This window comes from Alligator mississippiensis, chromosome 11 (genome assembly GCF_030867095.1).
Source record: "Alligator mississippiensis isolate rAllMis1 chromosome 11, rAllMis1, whole genome shotgun sequence".
Classification (NCBI taxonomy): Eukaryota; Metazoa; Chordata; order Crocodylia; family Alligatoridae; genus Alligator; species Alligator mississippiensis.
Genome location: NC_081834.1, coordinates 18,011,008 through 18,029,604, shown reverse-complemented (window position 1 = coordinate 18,029,604; position 18,597 = coordinate 18,011,008). Strand labels below are relative to the sequence as shown.

At 46.2% G+C, this 18,597-nt stretch overlaps 2 protein-coding genes across 2 annotated transcripts in view; both read right to left on the bottom strand.

Moving 5' to 3' along the window:
• Positions 1-182: 182 nt before the first annotated feature.
• The window catches only part of HDGFL3 (HDGF like 3), a 54,518-nt gene continuing 36,103 nt past the window's right edge, over positions 183-18,597 (bottom strand). The window contains exons 5-6 of the mRNA XM_006262112.4: positions 12,297-12,443; positions 183-2,499 (exon numbers count right to left, since the gene is read on the bottom strand). Of these exons, the coding sequence (XP_006262174.1) occupies positions 2,494-2,499; positions 12,297-12,443 (153 nt within the window). The 3' untranslated portion in view covers positions 183-2,493. The remainder of the gene's footprint in view (positions 2,500-12,296; positions 12,444-18,597) is intronic.
• LOC109280675 (uncharacterized) lies at positions 3,194-12,290 on the bottom strand. The gene is made up of 2 exons (XM_059714634.1): positions 3,829-12,290; positions 3,194-3,305 (listed from the first exon to the last, which is right to left on the bottom strand). The coding sequence occupies exon 1, from the start codon at positions 10,618-10,620 to the stop codon at positions 9,628-9,630; it is 993 nt and encodes a 330-aa protein (XP_059570617.1). The 5' UTR covers positions 10,621-12,290; the 3' UTR covers positions 3,194-3,305; positions 3,829-9,627.

Genomic DNA, 18,597 nt, shown 5'->3' with positions numbered 1-18,597 from the left:
TAAAGCTATTCTTGAGAGAGGTGCTTTGGCAATTTTATTGATGCTGCGTGGAGTTAAAGAAGAATTACCTCAGTGTTCCACACAGACTGAATTACTTCAGTGTTAACATCTTGTACAAAGTGATCGGAAACGTTTTTGGGGTTAATATATGGACGTGCCAACAATTAACATACAGAACTCTGTCACATGCACATGTTTTATTAGTCAAAAGGAATTTCTTGTGGGTCAGCCATGTTAAAAATCTCAAGAAATCTTTTAAGACGCTATTGACTTTTAATATACAACTCTCTACATGAAAGAAGCAAATCAAATCAGTTCAATCAGTGCTGTCTAAGGGCTCTATTCTGCGAGGACTTCTCAGATGCTTGAAGCTGGGCATGTACTTACACATGTTGCTCAGTTGGGGCCAGTGCTCAGAACAATGAGGAATTGGGATTTTAAATACAACCAAGCATTTTCAGAGGAGGCTTTCTGTTGCGCTTCTCTTTGCAGCCACTTTGCTAGTGAGGTTTTGCCATAAACAAGCCGCAGCTAATATAGAACTTAGTGAGAGGTTTGGGGGCTTTACATTTTCACTGCAATCAGAACTATAGCTATTACATTTCATGAGTTTATGCTAAAAATAGTACATTTTTGTGCCTCTTCTGTGGATAAAAATAATTGATAAATTTAACTGGGAACATTTTAGTCTTGGGTGCTGAATTGCTGGAAGGTTTGATTTACAGCATTTTCCTTTCTTTCCAGTCTGAGCATTAATGAAAGAAAAGCATCGGCTCATGCACATGCATGTTTCACACTATGCACGGGAACTTTCAAAACAGGGAAAAATTCATACCTTCGACAGTTGCCAGTTAAACCCCGCAGGGTTGTTCACAGCAGTGCTCAGAAGAAAGAATGTATGCTGTCCCCCTCCAGCCAAAATGGCAAGGGACAGCACATATCAGTCAATACTTTTTTGGCAAAAAGGAGCTTATAAAATGATCTCCTCCAGATCCCAGGTTTTTTGGGTGTGGAATCCTCCCATCTATATTACAATTCAGGTCAGCTCCATCCCACTACGTCCTCCCCAAGGATCTATGGTAGCACATGCTGTCTTACAAGTAGGTATCATGCCCTCAGCATTAGCTCTAATGCTCTCAAAGAAACTTGGAATACAGTCAAGGTGAATTTAATAACCTCCTGTTATCCAAAAAAAGGCAATGTACAGAAAAAAAATAAAGATCTCACCTGCACTTGTATCTATTTTCAACTCAGTGTTAACAGAATGTTTTGCTTTAATACTTGAGTTACATTAATACCTCACATTATTACACGTATGAAGCCAAATATGACGCTAACTTAGTTGCTTACAACCTCAAACCTTACTCCCAATACACATTCCAATAAATTTATTCTGTAAAAACAATACATTTTTTTGTTTTGTTTTTGTTTTGTTTTTTTTTTTACAGTAAACTCGTCAACTACAAACCTTGAATACGCAAAAGATGTTCCAAGGACAAGCATAACAAGGATTGATAAAACCAGACTAAATATGTTTTCACAATAAAAGCTGGCATAAAAATAAATAAAATTCTCTATTATCACAATAGCAACAATAATGTACACAGAATAATGGTTTTGGAATGCTTACTTACTAGTCTAGTTCTATTTCCAAAAAGAAAAAAAAAAAATCAGAAGAATGACAGGATCCTTTTTTTAAGCCTTTCAGTATTCAAAATTTGATGTTTTGTTTTGGTTTCCCATAGGGTTCTGTATCACAATAAGCTTAAAAATGTAAAGCATCCAAATGAATGAGCTCAAATTGTGTTGGCATTGGAAAAAATCCTTGTATTAATCTAAGAAACACAAAAAGACTTTCACTAACTCCACATATAGGAACTAAGTCAGATAGTGTACATTACATCATGATTTTGAGAAGTAGTAAGAGTATAACTAGCTAGGTACTTCTAATAAGGAAAGGTATTTTATTACATTATTGACCTTTGCAATGATCTTAACTGAAGGAGAATTTTTCTTTCATGTTGTAACTAATTAAAAAACAAGAAAGGATGGTTATAGAGTAATTAAAAGTTATGTTTGTAGGTGGAATAGATTCTTGTGGTTTTGCATGTAGGAAACTCATTTTTAAGGTTTACTTGTTTTTAAAAAAATGCTGACTTAAAATGATTTAATTTGGAGTTTCACCTTTTCTCTTTAGAAAAGGCATCTAAAATGTGTACAAGTCTGCAATATCTTCATAAACCTCAGCCACTGGAAAAGGGCAACTTCATGCAACCAAATATGAAAATCAAAAGGTAACCCTTAGAAAAAGGGTAAAATGTCATTTCTGCAAACACAACAGATAGGAATGTGAATAATGTGCATACAAACTGGGATGTTGTTGATGATACTAATGAATAGATGTGGTGACTCATATCAAATCCAAGAATATTAGACAACCAAACATGTAACCTTCTTGTGTTTTCCCTTAATGTTCAGCAGTCATTATGTTGGTTAAGTCTGAAAGAGAGAGAGAAAAAAATAATTTTACTTAATGAAGGACGATGCATTAAGCTTCGAAGAATTTAAGTTAAAATCAATGCCTTATCCTTACACTGCAGGGCTATACGTACTATAACTTCACAGTATATTTCACTAGCAAAATTTGATTTTTTTATTTTAGAGGAAACAGCTTATGTTACATGAAACACACACATCACAAAATGGCAAAGAACATGGCTTGAACATTTAGGGGTGTGATAAGTAGCTTAGTTTGTGTATGTGGATGGGTTTTAATTTTCTCCCAATAATTTCATTCTGAAACTTGCAGAATACCCCAAAATATAATAGACCAGTGTTTTTCCATGATAGTAATCACCAATTCATGCAAAAAATTAAGTCATTGTTCTATTTCCAGGAGCTACCAGGAGGAGCTGTGTGGTCTGCTCCCATTTTGTTCCATTTCTCGCAAGACACTTGCATTTGTATCTCAGTTTCTCCACAAACAGAGATAGTGATACTTGCCTACCTGCTTCACAAGTTTTCACTAATGTGCATCCAGTTTCAGGAAAGTGCGTAGTGCTGTATGACCAGACACTTATGTGAGGCTTTGTTATTACAATGGTTCATTTGTAAAAAAAGATTCCTGTGTGACACTGGGTCTATTTGCCCCCATACAAATTGGTGACAGAAAGAAACACAGCACACCGAGTCAGAGAGAAGAAACTAATATTGTATTTGTTTTGGTTATTTAAAACATTAACATCAAGAAAGAAGGGGATAGGGAGTAAACTGCTGGGGAAACAGGATTTCCACCTTAACGGGATCTGAAAGAAAAGAGGAAAAAACACAAACATTTCATTGCTGAACCACTAGCAGGGCCCTGCCTGATCTCCCTCCCTCTAGACACCGCCAGACAGTGCTCCGAGTAACCCCAGGACTGGGAGTGGGTGCGTCTCTCTGCCCCAGACAGAATCTGCCTCCTACCACTGCCAGTAACGGGAGCTCACAAGCAGCTGAGACCTGCGAGAGCAAAGAGTTCTTCAGGGCAGGGACCATCTTTTTGTCCTACGGCTGCATGACAGTTACCAGCTGGAGATCCTGGTCCACAACCAGGGCTTGGAGGTGTTACCTCCAAGTAACAGAGCTCTGGGTGTTTGGTGTTGGCCCTCATCTCTCCCCACCAACTGTTTAAGGGTGGGGGTTGTTACACCATGAGCATGCACATGATGGTGGGTTACAGGGCACTGTCCCCACCTGCCTGCTCTGTGAGTGCTTTGCGCTCCTCTCCAGAGCATTCAACTAACACCGTTCTCTCTCCTGCCTGCACATCACTGAAGCTATACTTACAGGTGCTTCGGAGGTGCTGCTTGGAAGTGCTCTTGTGTGGTCTCTCTTCCCCTCAAAGGGAGGTGCAGACACTTGTTAAGACAATTACCAAAGCATTAGTCACCTGCATCCACTTGCCTTCTAAATGCTCTTGATGGCCACTAGCTGGCATTAAGAAGAGAGGCAGAGGTTGGAATATTCTGCCCCTAGGATGTACATTTTAGATGCCACTATTTGTCACAAAACAGCTGTGTGGTAGGGTTGTTACTTCCCCTCCCCATACCAGACAGTATTTCCACCACTTTGTGGGGCCACAGCTTAGTACAGGAGGCCAGATAAAAGGTCCAGGGGTAGATCTACCCCGCCCCCTTCAAGCATTCACAAAGATAGTCTGCACACACCACACTTCCAATATGGGCTTTCACTAGAGGTGAGCTTTTTCTTCTGCAAATGCTCCGGCTCTCTGGGCGTGTCTCCATTCCCTCTGTACTGTCTGGAATGCCTTTGTGGAGCAGGTCTCACACACTCCTGCTCCGTGCATGCCAGTTCTTAAAAATGAGGCAATATAGTTACCTTAGATTGGCGTTGAGCATTGGGAAATGTCAATACATATGCCCAAGATGGAGGGCCTTAGAGCAGTGCTGGGCATGAGCTCTATGGTGCCTATAGTGCCTCCCTTCTGGGAGTTGGCACACCTGAAGCCATGCTGAGTAGGTGACACACTTCCTGGTAGTGCTGGGCACAGCACAAAGGCAGTGCAGTGAAGGGCCTCTAATGACTGCTCCAAACATGGCATGCAGCAGTAAATGGGCCCAGCAGAGAGTTTGGCTTTAAAAAGTGTGGAATCGGTAAACTGGCACATAGAACCACGGCAGAAGAACTGAGCATAGGATTGCAGTTAATGACTGCCATATTCTCACATTTCCTTTTTCTGTCATCTTGGTTAATTCCCTTAGCCTCTCTGGGCTTTAGCTTCTCTACCTGTAGGATGGGGATTGGAATATTTGCTTATCTCCTGTCACAGTGACTGCAGGATCCAGTCCTTAGTGAAGAGAGACACACCCAGCATTATTTATCTAGCTCAGCTTGTTTAATCTCTAACTACCTTCTACTCAGCTTTCACCTAAGTCGTGCCACATACCTTGCTTTAGAGGCCACACGGCTGTGAATTAAACAAAGGTAGCCTGCACATACATAGCTGAAATTCCTGGGCATGTTATGACTGAGATCATGCCAATATTTGATCTTCTGCTATGAAATAACAATTGTAGAATACCCATATAATGTTTCCCAGTTTAATAGACACATAGGGTGCATCCCCACAAGCACACATGTGCAGGGGTGCATGTTTCCCACATGACAAATAGCAAAGGCATATACTTATGCCACTGCTATTTGTCCCCGGGCATGCTCCTGCATGTGTGCTCCAGTGCACAGCAAAGGGATCTGGTTGGGGTAAGGAAGGCTAAGGCCAGCCTTTGTGCTGGCCCCAGCAGCCTTACCTGGGGTCCTGGGGACCTCCCAGGGCAGCAGTGGCACTGAGCTGGCTGCTCAGAGCCTGGCCAACAGCCATACCATGGCTCCAGCTTCTGGCAGGGCATGCTGCTGCCACATGCATAATGCTGCTTTTTTTAGCAGTGGTTTTTTTACTTTTTAACTCCGGGATCTCCTGGTGTAAAACTCCCCCACCATACTGCAAATTAGCAGCGTGGTGCACAGGTGCATGTGCTCTGTGTGCAGTTTGTAGTGCCTCTGAGATGCCACAAACCACATGTGTGCACTTGTGGGGACGCACCCACCCATGAATGCTGTGTTTTTATATGGACACAACTCCAAACCTCTTATGCGGCTTTAACATAGTTTATATTTGGTATGTGAACAAGAGCACCTCTCCCCCACCCTCAATCAATCATAAGCACATCAGAGATGCATGCTTTAGCTTGGAGATACATCAAAATGAATCTGTGTTCCTCTAAAATAACTTGACCATATGTAGACAGGGTTACTACTGTAGCACAGGCAGGGCACAAGTGGTCTCTCATTAGCTGTGACAGAAGGTTTCTGGAATCACCAGAATTGTCAATATTCTGCAGAAGCAGGACAGCAAATGTATCTCCAACACAAGCGGTTCTGAAGATGTTCTCCCTGGAGTGGTAGCATAAGATGATGCTCACTTTGCACTAAATTTCTGATCCTCTTAATTGCCTTGGCAAACAGTTACCCCCAGGAGTAGCTTCACCAATCCTGGTGTCTGACACTGATCACCAGTGTGACTGAACAGATTTGCAGACTGACCCCATAACACACTGCAGCACCCTGGCTGTGTCCCAGGAAACACACACCTATCTTCTTTCCAATTTACCCATTTTTTTCCAAAGACACTGTGAATCTGCTCCCTTCTGACTGGTGACCTCCTCTATTCTGGCACAAAATATAAACTACTAGCAGGCAAAGACATCTTGCTCTTGAGTCAAATCTTCAGCACGTGGTCTGACCCCTGCACAGGGGGACTGCTATTTAATCACACCAGCTGCACATGCCATTGCAAGGTACACTTTAAAAATCAAGTAGATGATTCTCCAGAGTAGTGGAAGTGCAAAGGGATTCATAGCTCCCAGTTACAGTGCTTCAGAGTCCCATAAAAACCCAATGCCCCCCCAGGGGGTTTAGGTGCAGAAAGTAAATCTGCTTTCATATGGTCTTACTGATTTACAAGCTGGATTTACATTGGAAAGCTCCCAGTGCATTCAGAGATGAGTAACTGTCCACAGTAATGTTCAGTATAAGTGAGATTTTGCAGACACCTGAGCTCAGATGTGCAATTCAGTATTTCAGAGCAAAGGCCCTTCTTCAGCAGATGGGCAGTCTCTCTGGCCACTGGCTCACAGCACCTCTGGGAAGGGTTGCAGAGGTTTGGGCATGGGATGCAGTGATTTTGAGGTACTATTCTGGAGGGGCAGCCAGGCCAACAGCAGCAGCAAGGGACAAGAACCATTGGACCCTGGGATATGCTAGGAAGCTAGTGTGAATTTAGCAGCTGCAGGTAGATCATTTCACTTACAGGAGACCTGAATCTGTCTTGGAGTGGCAGTCAACAGACCTGACACACAGGGGCAGAGAAGCGGATGTGGAGGGAAAAGCTATGGAGCTAAAGCAGGAATGACACTGGGAGCACTGCTAGCATTAGGCACTCAAGAGTCAGACCCCCAAACCATGAGATTGGCTTAAAGATCACGGTGTTTTAAACAACAGATTTTGGGTTCTTTTTATTTGCCTCTGGGTGTGACACTGCCAAGCACACTTGCTCAGGCTCTTGAGCTTTTGCCTATAGCCACAAGTACCAGACATTTAGTGAAAAACAAAACAAAACAGTGAAGCTTCTCACATAACTGCCTGGCTCCGGGTGCATGGAGGAAGCACCCAGTATCATGAGATTCACAACAAAAGTGCAAGCAGTAGCATCCCTGAGAAACAGCTGCATCCAGGTGCTGCGAGCACTGCATGGAAACAGCTCAAAGCTCAAGGGGCTTTAGAGGACATAGGCGCATGTTCTTGTGCTACCATAATGATACACTGAGGGCATGTCTACGCATCCATTAATGCGCTGTGGTTATGGTGCATTATGTTTAGTACTGTGCATTATGTTTAGGACCTGTTATTACTAATGCACACTAGCTGACTAGCATACTACTGCGTAGTAGCACTGGCACACACCTTTTAAGTGATGTTGATGTGCAGTAGACTAATTGTACGGCGCATTAGCACAATAGCATGGCTTTTGCCGTGATGCGCTAATGTACCATAGAATTAGTCTACTGTGCATTTATCATGTCATGTAGACGTGCCCTGAGACTACAGGGCAAGTGTATCATTGGGGAGAAGTGCACAATCCTTCCTCATCTGGTTCTAGTGCCCATAGGTGCTTGCTCTGCACACAGAGCCACAGCAGCTGTTCCTCCTTCTGCAGTGGCTTTACTACACATGCAACAATACAGCACTTCTCACAGCAGCATCCACAGCTGCCTATGACTGCTATCTGCCCACTGTCAGTCACCCACTCACACCAGTCTTACAATCAAGGCAATGCTCTCAGGAGTATACTGATAAGGGGGGTCACGGCGTGTGTGCCATATACTCCTGATGGTCAGTCTCAGTGTGCTGCTTCTCCAGCTAAATAGACATCATGCAGAGGCAGAAGGATTTTAATGGATGCTAAAAACTAAGACACGTCAGTCATGCAACTTGAACAAAGAAAGTGATTAAAAGGCAAACTCCCCTCCCCTTTGAAGATCAGAGATGCCCACAATGCATCTGAGAACTCCAGACATTATACAAGTATAGTAATTGCTGCTGCTGCTGGTGATGAAAAGCAGACCATGCACCTTCCTGCAACCAGTGTTAAACAGGCTTGAGTTACTAGAATTCAAGGCACCCACATCCAGAGCATTTTCATTAGCAAAGGATGTTGCAAAACAGCAGATTGTCCCTCTCTGCTCTTGCACAATGCCCAACTTATGCTATAGCTCCTCAGCGATGGAATCAGCAGGGCCCTAGGGATGGTTTTCTATTATGGTTTCGGCGCCATCTTGTGGCCACACGCATGTACTGAGATTGATTTTCCTCCAGTGCAAACCAGCTCTATGTTCGTGGAGGAAAACAGACCGCCTCCGTGACGACCTGTTGCCTAGCACCAAGCTCAATAATGCATGTCTGACTGCAGCATGTCACCTGGCATGGCACCCAGTCTGCAGTGGAAGAGTCAAAGAGGTGGAGATGCCCCCATTTTTTAAAAGTAGAAATTTACCAAGTAGAAACATCAAGGAAGATATATGTAATATATATAACCATGCTAATAAATCATTTAGAGCAGAAGCCACGATCTGCATGTCCCCCAGAGTCTGCCCATGCTCAGATCCGAGGCTTCCATTAGACCTACCTCTACTTACACCCCATTTGGAAAACCATTTTATTATTCAGTTTTATTAAAGTGTTAACTTGTGAGGCTGAAAGAGATGCCAGGTGCAGTAAAAACCCTCACGGCCCCTCGGCATACAAGATGGGGAACCACAGGCTGAGGCTGCATGGGCCTCTGGCCCCTAGCACACAGGAGGGCAGGACTCTGCACCAGCCCTTCAAATTGCTGGTAAGGCCTGCAGTGAGCAGGCCTGGAGCCTGTGCTTGTACATCCCAAGGGAGGAGGAGAGATGCTGAGCAGCCTTCTTCTTGCCCTTCAGAGTTACCAGCTGTCCGTCAATTTATGGGCAACACATAAAAAAAAAAAAAAGAGCAAAAAACGCCTGTCTGTCAAGTCCATAAAAAAACCTGGAGCTGTCATAGCAATGAACTTGAAGGAGAGACTGAGCATGACGGCACCACCTGGTGTCTGAGCAGCACTGCACCTGCAGGGAGTTCTCGCCATGGTCTGGGGGGTCATAGGAGACTGTAGCTCAGGGGTGGGAAATTACTTCAGGTGGAGGGCTGCTTAATGAGTTTTGGTGAGCCATCCGGGGCTGCAAGGATAGCCCTGCCCCTTGACAGGTGCCCCACCCCCTGGTCAACATCATGGGACCGGAAATCCTGTCCCTAACCCCTGACCTTTACCACCAGAAATCCCTCCCTTTGCCCCGGGAAGTACTCCTTTTGGGAATCCTTTTGGGCATGGATGGGTTTGCCATCTTGGAACTGGAAAAAAACCCAACCATATACTAAAAATCAAACATCTACTATAATGTATTTTAATTTTATTTCAAAAATATTTTTGTCTTGCTTTGTGTGTGTTTGCATCATGCCTATAGAAGTGACTGCATAATAGCTCAAAAATTAAGTCTTCCTTCTGTATATTGTGAATGGGGGTGTGTGTGGTTGGGGGGTGCATATATGGAGAGTGTGGGAGGTGTGGGGAAGGGATTGGGTGTGGGTGCGTGGTGGTTTGTGGGAGGGTTGGAGGGTGTGGGTATGCATGAGGTGTGTCGGTGTTTGCGTGGATATGGTGGGCTGTGGGGTGTGTGGGTCAGGGCCCCTACTCACCCCCTCCCCTGCCATGGTGCACAGTCCTTGCTGCCGGTAGCAGCAGCAGGCCCTCAGGGAACTCATGGCCCATGGCAGGTGGAGCCCCTCGGCAGTGCATGGCACTGGATGAGTCCCAAGATCTGCACGTGGCAGCAGGGAGCGGGGCCAGGCTGCTGGCTCCATCACACGGGGCTCCCCACGGCTCACGTGCAGATCCCAGGACTCGGCTGATGCTGCACGCCACCGGGAGGAGACCTGCGTGATAGAACCTTTGACCTGACCCTGCTCCCTGTTGCCATGTGTAGCTCCCAAGACTCGGCCAGGGCAGCAGGGAGTGAGGCTGAGCTGGCAAGGATCCGTTGCACGGGGCTCCCGGCTGAGTCCTGGAACCTGCATGTGGCAATGGGAAGTGGAGCCAGGCCACTGGCTCCATTGCAAGTGGCTCTCAGCTGAGACCTGGGAGCTGTACGTGACCTGTGGGAGCCCTATGCTTCCACTGGCCCCAGCCCTAGGCTCTGTGCTCCCACCAGCTCTGGCCCCATGCTCCCACTCAGCTGCAGCTTCCCCCACACCTAAGACTGCTTGCCTACCTGCTGCCCAGACTGCTGCAGCAGGGACAGGAGGAGGAGCCGCTGGAGGCTGGGGCATCCAAGCAGCTCCCTGGGTGGCTGCAGAAGTGGCATCATCAGCCCTGTCCAGAAGCTGTGCACACTGACCAGGGCCAGGACCCTCCCATGGGTGAGGGTGGGAGCACAGCATGCTGCCCTGATGGGAATGGGTGGGGCTCAGCCCTATACAGAGCATGGCAGGGGCATCTATAGGCTGGCTGGATACAATTAATTGATGGGCACCTGCCTGCAGGCCAGAAGAAATCGCCTAGCGGACTGCATGCGGCCCACAGGCCGTATTTTGCTGGCCCCTGCATAGATGCCTACATGTGTTGCTGCTGTGTCCCTTAGGCTATCTCTCCCTCTTAACAGTTGCTCATCTTGAAGGTACAGGGGTGGGATCTAGACAAAGCTGCAAGCCAGGAGAGGGAAAGGCAGCATGATTGGGGGTCCATGCTGGGACAGGGGGAGCAGGACTGGTGGGATGCAGTCAGGGCTTCAAAGCGTAGATGTGAATAGGGAAGCACAGGGTAAAACCACTGATACAGGCTAACAGGGCTGCCAACTCAAGAACATTTTTTTCTTTTTAGAGACAACCATCCTTTTTTTTTTTAGTGTTTGGTGTTAAAACCCTCAATTTGAACTTTGCCCTTGTCCGTGTCATCCAGGGCCTGGCAGATGGGTTACATTTACATTATATAAAACACATGCCAATAAAAAGATGAATTGGCAGCAAAAAGCCTGCGTATTGTCAGTAAAAAAAAATTCTTGGGCTGGCAACCCTATTGCCTATGCTCTGGGGTGGTGGATTCCATCCCACTCTCATAACCTCTATGCAGCTGTAGCTACCTCATGCTTCAGCCGGTAGGAAGAGGTGCATGGATTTCATCCTTATGGGAGAAATATCACCCTGGTGTTTTTAAGTGTAGTGGTTCATTTGAATTGGACATCGAGCATTTTGACCATTCCCTGGAGACCGCGTTCCCATTCCTGAACTTCACAAATTCATCCAGTTTCACTACCTGAGCAGTAAACTCTACACATGGCTTCGCCTCCTGACTTTTTTCTGCACCAGGGCTCAGTGTCTAGCCAGGTCTTACTTGGCCACAGCAAGCCTGCTACCCAGGTCGAGGGAACAGAGAAGGACCAGGTAGAACAGGAAAGCTTTTTTTTTTTTTTTTTGAGGTGGCTGGTGTTCACCCATTTGGATAGTCTGGAACGATGTATGAAACTCTTTCCTTTAAGACACAGCAATTCACTGCCCAATAAGCTTCTAGTAGCGATGTCAGGAGTACAGTGGACTTGAATGCATGTGGAACAACTCTGAGAGGAAGATGGAGTTTAGGTTTGTATCAGATGTGCATAATCCCAGGATACTCCCCCATTTCAGCACAGGGTAACCCGGGACAAGGCCACTCAGAAACCTGAACACACGGGTCCTGCCAATGATACTTGTAAAGATCTGAATGAACTCCAGAAAAGCCATGGAATTGGGCAGGTATAAAATGAGCATGAAAGGTTAAGCAGGCCCCCAGTTTAGGATCCCACAGCACAGTATACACAAGGCCCAATTCTACCATCCTATTTGTTTGAGCATCAGTACAATGCCATTGACTCCAGGGACAGTAAACCTGGAAGTGAGAGGAGTGGTCATGGCTTTAACATTTGCAATTGTTCATTTGCACAGAGTGAAGCTCACACCTGTGCAGGGCCCCACACCTGGCCTCGGTGCTATTTGCACACTGTTGTGAGGTTTAATTAGGACTGAGAGGATGCTTGTAGGCCTCTGCACATGGTGACTTTCCCTTGCTATTCTGGAGGCGCTGTGGTTACAAACAGCATGGGAGATGAATGGCATTAAGGGAAGATTACCCCTTCACTGGTTTTCTGCAAATCTGAAGAAGTGTTTCTTGTGTCGTTGCCTGCGTCTCCAGCATCAGAGCTGCTCTTATTTTCTTCCTCTTTGCAGTCCTTATCATCTTCATCTCCGGGAGATTTCCGTGACTGCTTGGAGGATTTCTAAAACAGACCAAGAGCAGAGTTAAACAACAAAAACCAAGCTTCAAAATTAAGAAAAATCCTTATTTATTTATTATAATTTTTTACCGTGGGTGGTTGCATATCTAGGTTCCCTCATCTACTAAACACCTCCATCTGAGGCCATTCCTAGAGAGAGCCCAGGGGGTGATGAAAGACGTATTTCAGTTGCAGCCCTGAGATTTACAGCAGCCAATGGAACAAGAGGAGAAATCTGTGGCTGACAAGGGATGCCCACATGGTCAATCAGCTGGTAGGTGCAGTAAGAGGGGATGAATATTAATACTGGGTCACCTGTTGGTTTTGGTAGGTAATGAAGCAGATGGTGCCAGCTTGACAAAAGTTGTGATTAAATACAGAGATGCAAAGCCAGAACAACATTAGCAGAGCTCCTTTCTCATACTCTTTTAGTGCTGCCAGCTTTGATATATTAGAATTAAAGTCATGTGGAACCAATACAACTTTCTTGCTCTCTTATGTTATGAAATTTTGCAGCACAAAGGGATAAACTGTAGCTTTAAGCCATTATTCTATTAATCCCCTGTTTGTTCAGAGTCTTTTAATAGAAAGGACAGTGAACGTATAATGTGAAATAAACAAGGGGAAAAGGTCTTTGTATGTGTTTTTGTAATCTATGAGTTCATGAGCAGGGCTCTTTGAATCAACAGATGGTTTAGTTTGGTGGCTGGACTGAGAAAACACCACATATTTGGACCAATTTTGCCATTTTTTCTTACCACAATGAAAAAATGAAAATAAAAAAAGCACTTTAGGTAGCACAAAATGTGCTGTTCCCTCCTCACAGATCGATCCTCCCCTTCTCCCTCATTCCAAGCATTTTTTATGTAACCAAAGCAATGGAAACAAAGGCCTAGGCTTAGACACCACTAGAGGAGGTGGTCCCAGTGCTTCCCTTCATACCCTACTGTGTATCCAACAGCCTTAGAGCTCTCATCCAGGGTATGAGGGAGTTTTTACGTGAGCTCTGGGAGTGGGGAGGGTGCTTTAATTTGAGCGGCTCTGAGTACCGCTCTAATTAGAGTGCCCAGAGCCTCAAAATGTCAGCAGGGACGCTTTATCTAAAGCTTGTAGAATGAGCTTTAGTTAAAGCACCCCCACTGCCATTTTGAAGCATGGGGATGCAGATACATGAGACATGGCGGCAGGCTGGAGTGCGGTAATTACCATGTTCCACCAGACTTGATTAGGCGAGTCTGCTCCAATGTGCTGTAACTGCAGCATGTTGAAGCAGCCTCCTGGCTTGTGTATGGCACCCTGAAAGACCAGGGCTCTACCAGAGGTGATCTGAGCCTGCAGTTTCCACTTCCCAGGTGAATACCCCAACCACCATGATCTGGGGTATTCTGGGCTGTGATGCTGTCAGCCTGTGTTGCTGATACTGTTTCATGTTGTACCATACAGAATTATAGAAAATTAGGGTTGGAAGGGAGGAGGTCTCTAGTCTGAACCTCTGCTCAAAGCAGGACCAGCCCCAACTAGATCATCCCAGTCAGAGCTTGGTCAAGTCGAGCCTTAAAAACCTCCAAGGATGGAGATTCCACCACCGCTCTAGGTAACGTGTTCTAGTGCTTCACCGCCATCCTAGTGAGAAAGTTTTTCCTAATATCCAACCTAAACTTCCCTTGCTGCCATCACTGAAAACAATCTAGCTCTATACTCTTGGGAACCACCCTTCAGGTAGTTAAAATCTGCTATCAAATCCCACTTCAGTCTTCTCTTCTGCAAGCTAAGTATGTCCAGTTCCCTCAACCTCTCCTCATAAATCATGTGCCCCAGCCCCCTCACCATTTTTGTTTCCCTCCACTGGACTCTTTCCAACTTGTCCACATCCTTTGTGTAGTGGGGATGCCAAAACTGGACACAGAACTCCAGATCTGGCCTGACTAGTGTAAAATAAAAGGGAATAATTACTTTCCTTGATCTGCTGGCAACACATCTACTAATGCAGCCCAGTATGCCATTAGCCTTCTTGGCAACAAGGGCGCTATTGACTCATATCCAGCTTCTTGTCTACTGTAACCCCCAGGTCCTTTTCCACAGAGCTGTGGTGTAGCCACTTGGTTGCAAACCTATACTGGTGCCTGGGATTCTTCTGTCCTAAGTGCAGGACTTTGCACTTCTCCTTGTTGAACCTCATGAGGTTCCTTTTGGCTCAATTCTCCAATTTGTCTAGGTCACTCTGAATCCTAGCCCTGCCCTCCAGCATATCTACTACTTCCCCCAGCTTGGTGTCATCTGCAAACTTGCTAAGGATGCATTCTATCCTTTCTTCCATATCATTAATGAAGGTATTGAACAAAATCAGCCCCAGGACTGACCCCTGGGGCACACTATTTGATATTGGCTGCTAACTAGACCTTGAGTCACTGATCACTACCCACTGAGCCCAACAATCCAGCCAGCTTTCTATCCACCTTATAGTCCATTCATCCAGTCTTTCCTGCCCAAGTGAAGGGGGGCTGAACCCAATGATCTGTAAGGTCCATTTCAGCCCTTATCAATTATGGAACTATGAAATCCATACTTCCTTAGCTTGCTTGCTGTGGGAGATCATATCAAAAGCTTTGCTAAAGTCAAGGTATATCACATCCAGTGCTTTCCCCATATCCACAGAGCCAGTCATCTCTTCATAGAAGGGTATCAGGTTGGTTAGGCATGACTTGCCCTTGGTGAATCCATGCTGACTGTTCCTGATCACTTTCTTTTCCTCCAAGTGCTTAGAAATGAATTCCTTCAGGACTTGTTCCATGATTTTTCCGAGGACTGAGGTGAGGTTGACTTGTCTGTAGTTCCCTGGGTCTTCTTTTTTCCCTTTCTTAAAGATGGGCAGTATATTTATTCTTTTCCAATCATCCAAGACCTCCCCCCATGAGTTTTCAAAGACAATGGCCAGCAACTCTGCAATCACAGCAGCTAACTCCCTCAGCACCCTCGGATACATTGCATTTGACCCCATGGACTTGTACGCATCTGACTTTTCTAAATAGTCCAATACCTATTCTTTCACCACTGTTGGCTGCTTACTTCCTCCTCAAACTGTGCTGCCCAGTGCAGTAGTCTGGGAGCTGACCTTGCCCGTGAAGGCTGAGGTAAAAAGGCATTGAGTATTTCAGCCTTTTCCTCCTCATCTGTTACTAGGTTGCCTCCCTCATTCACTAAAGGGACCCACACTTTCCCTGACCTTCCCTCTTGTTGCAAACATACTTGTAGAAACCCTTGTTAGCCTTCACGTCCCTTGCTAGCTGCAACGCCAACTGTACTTTGGCTTTCCTGGGCTCCTCTACCCTTCCAGGGAGGCTGCTCCGAAACACTGTAATTACAATGTGTTGGAGCCAACTCCAGTGCCACGTGTATCAGCATCCCTGCACTGAAAAATGGTGGTGAGGCGCTTTAAGCTAAGTCTTGTTTAACGAGCTTTAGCTCAAAGTGCCCTGCCGCCATTTTTCAGCATGGGAACACTGATATATGTGACGCTCCAGGACCTTTAATTAGTGTGGCTCTTGGAGCTGCACTAATTAAAGTGCTCTCCTTCCCACCTCCCAGAGCACATCTATAAATGCCCTCTGATTTCATCCCTGCATGCTGGAGCAATATTCTAGAAGCATAGAAAATTAGGGTTGGAAGGGACCTCAGGAGGTCATCTAGTCCAACCTCCTGCTCAAAGCAGGACCAGCCCCAACTAGATTGTCCCAGCCAAAGCTTTGTCTAGCAGGGTCTTAAAAACCTCCAAAGATGGAGATTCCACCACCTCTCTGGGTAACCCATCCCAGTGTTTTACTACCCTCCTAGTGAGCAAATTCTTCCTCATGTCTAACCTAAACTTATTCTCATACTCCTCCTCAGTCATCTGTCCAAGCTTCCACTTGTCAGCTTCCTTTTTGTGTTTAAGATCATCAAAGAGTTCTCTAAGTCAAGCTGGTCGCCTGCCATATTTGCTATTCTTCTTACGTATCAGGATGGTTTGTTCCTGCGCCCTCAATAAGGTTTCTTAAAATACCACCAGCTCTCCTGGACTCCTCTCCCCCTCAGACTGGCCTCCCAGGGGATCCTGCCCATCAGCTGCCTGAGGGAGTCAAAGTCTGCTTTTCTGAAGTCCAGGGTCCTTAGTCTGTTGCTCTCCTTTCTTCCTTTTGTCAAGATCCTCACCTCAACCATCTTGTGGTCACTGCTTCCCAAGTTGCCATCCACTTCTATATCTCTGACCAAATCTTCCCTGTTTGTGAGCAGCAGGTCAAGAAGAACATGGCCCCTAGTTGGTCTTTTCAATGCTTGCACCAGGAAGTTGTCTCCAACACTCTCCAAAAACTTCCTGGACTTCCTGTGCACTGCTGTATTGTCCTCCCAGCCAGTGCCAGGGTGACTGAAGTCCCCCATGAGAACTAGGACCTGTGATCTCGAAACTTCCACTAGTTGTCTGAGGAAAGCCTCATCTACCTCATCCTCCTGGTCTGGTGGTCCATAGCAGATGCCTACCACAACATCACTCTTGTTGCTCTCCCCTCTGACCCTAACGAGGAGACTTTCAACAAGCCTATTTCCAGTTTCACACCACAGCTCTGAGCAATCATCCAGTTCTTTTATGTAAAGCGCAACTCCTCTCCTCCCCTGCCTGTCCTTCCTGAAAAGTTTGAACCCATCCATGACAGTGCTTCCGTCATGCAAGCTCCCACCAAGTCTCTGTTATTCCAATCATGTCATAGCTCCATGACTATGCAAGGACTTCCAGTTTTTCCTGATGGTTTCCCAGGCTCCATGCAATTGTGTACAGGCACTTGAGGTAACTAGCCAATTGCCTTTCTCAGTAAGAATGAGACCTCCGCTGTTGCTCCCTCCCCCTTTTGCTTCCTCCAGGTGTCCCGCTTCCCCACTTACCTCAGGGCTTTGGTCTCCATCCCCTGGCAAAGCTAGTTTAAAACCCTCCTCACTAGGTTAGTGAGCCTGTCTCTGAAGATACTCTTCCTTCTCTTTGTCAAGTGGATCCTGTCTCTTCCTACAATCCTTCTTCTTGGAACAGCATCCCATGGTTGAAGAAGCTGAATCCCTGCTGGCAACACCACACATGCAGTCATGCATTGATCTGCAGGATGCGTCTTCTCCTGTCCGGGTCTGTCCCCTTGACCGGAAGGATTGAGAGGAACATCACCTCTGTCTCTGTCCCCTTCACCCTTGCACCCAGAGCCCTGTAGTTACTCTTGATCAGCTCAGGCAGTATCACTGGTGCCCACAGGAAGGCGCAGCATGGGGTAGTAGTCAGAGGATTGTATGTGTCTCGGTAATCCTTCCGTGACATCTCAGATCTGGGCTCCAGGCAAGCAGCAGATCTCCCAGGACAACAGGTCAGGCTGGTAGATGGACCCTTCCATCTCCTACAGAAGGGCATTTCCAACTATCACCACCTGTCGCTTCCTCTTCGTAGCAGTGGTCTCGATCCTCTTCACTTTGGGGATTCCTGGCCTGGCTTCTTCCATCAATGGAATGCACTCCTCCTCCTCTGTTGCTTTGCTTCATATCTCTTCTCCAGGCAAACCACTGCAGGTGGGGATGACAATGACTTCTTGCTGCCAGAGGTCTCAAGCTTCCAGCTTCCACCTTCCTGGGAGTCTATGCCCTCTTCCTTTTCTAGCACCACCTCAATGGCAGTCCTTCATCCATAGTCCTACAGGTTTCCTCCAGCATGGAACTGATGAAGATGTCATGGTGGAGGATGCTTTGGAGCCTTGCTACCTTCTCCTGTAGCTCTCTTGCCTGTTCCCTTTCATTAACAATTTCCTGGGGAAGAGCCTGGTACTCCGGTGTCCCACCTCCCTAGCAAACACCCTAACCCCCAGTCAATACAGTCATTATCACTCTCTGCCCCCATAAATATTTAAGTATTTTATGCAACTTGGAACAACTCCAACAGGAAAAAATGAGCGCCCCACCTCACCTCACAAGAATGCCTTCAGCCTGGTTGTTGGAGTGACTCGCCTCGGAGGTGGGAGATGCAAGTTCAGATCCCCTGAAGCAGAGAAGGGTACTGAACTTGTGTCTTCCACAATCTTAGGAAAGTGCTTAGCCAGTGGGTACAAGGGGCATGGCAACACAACACATGGCACTGGGAATCCAGCCCTAATGT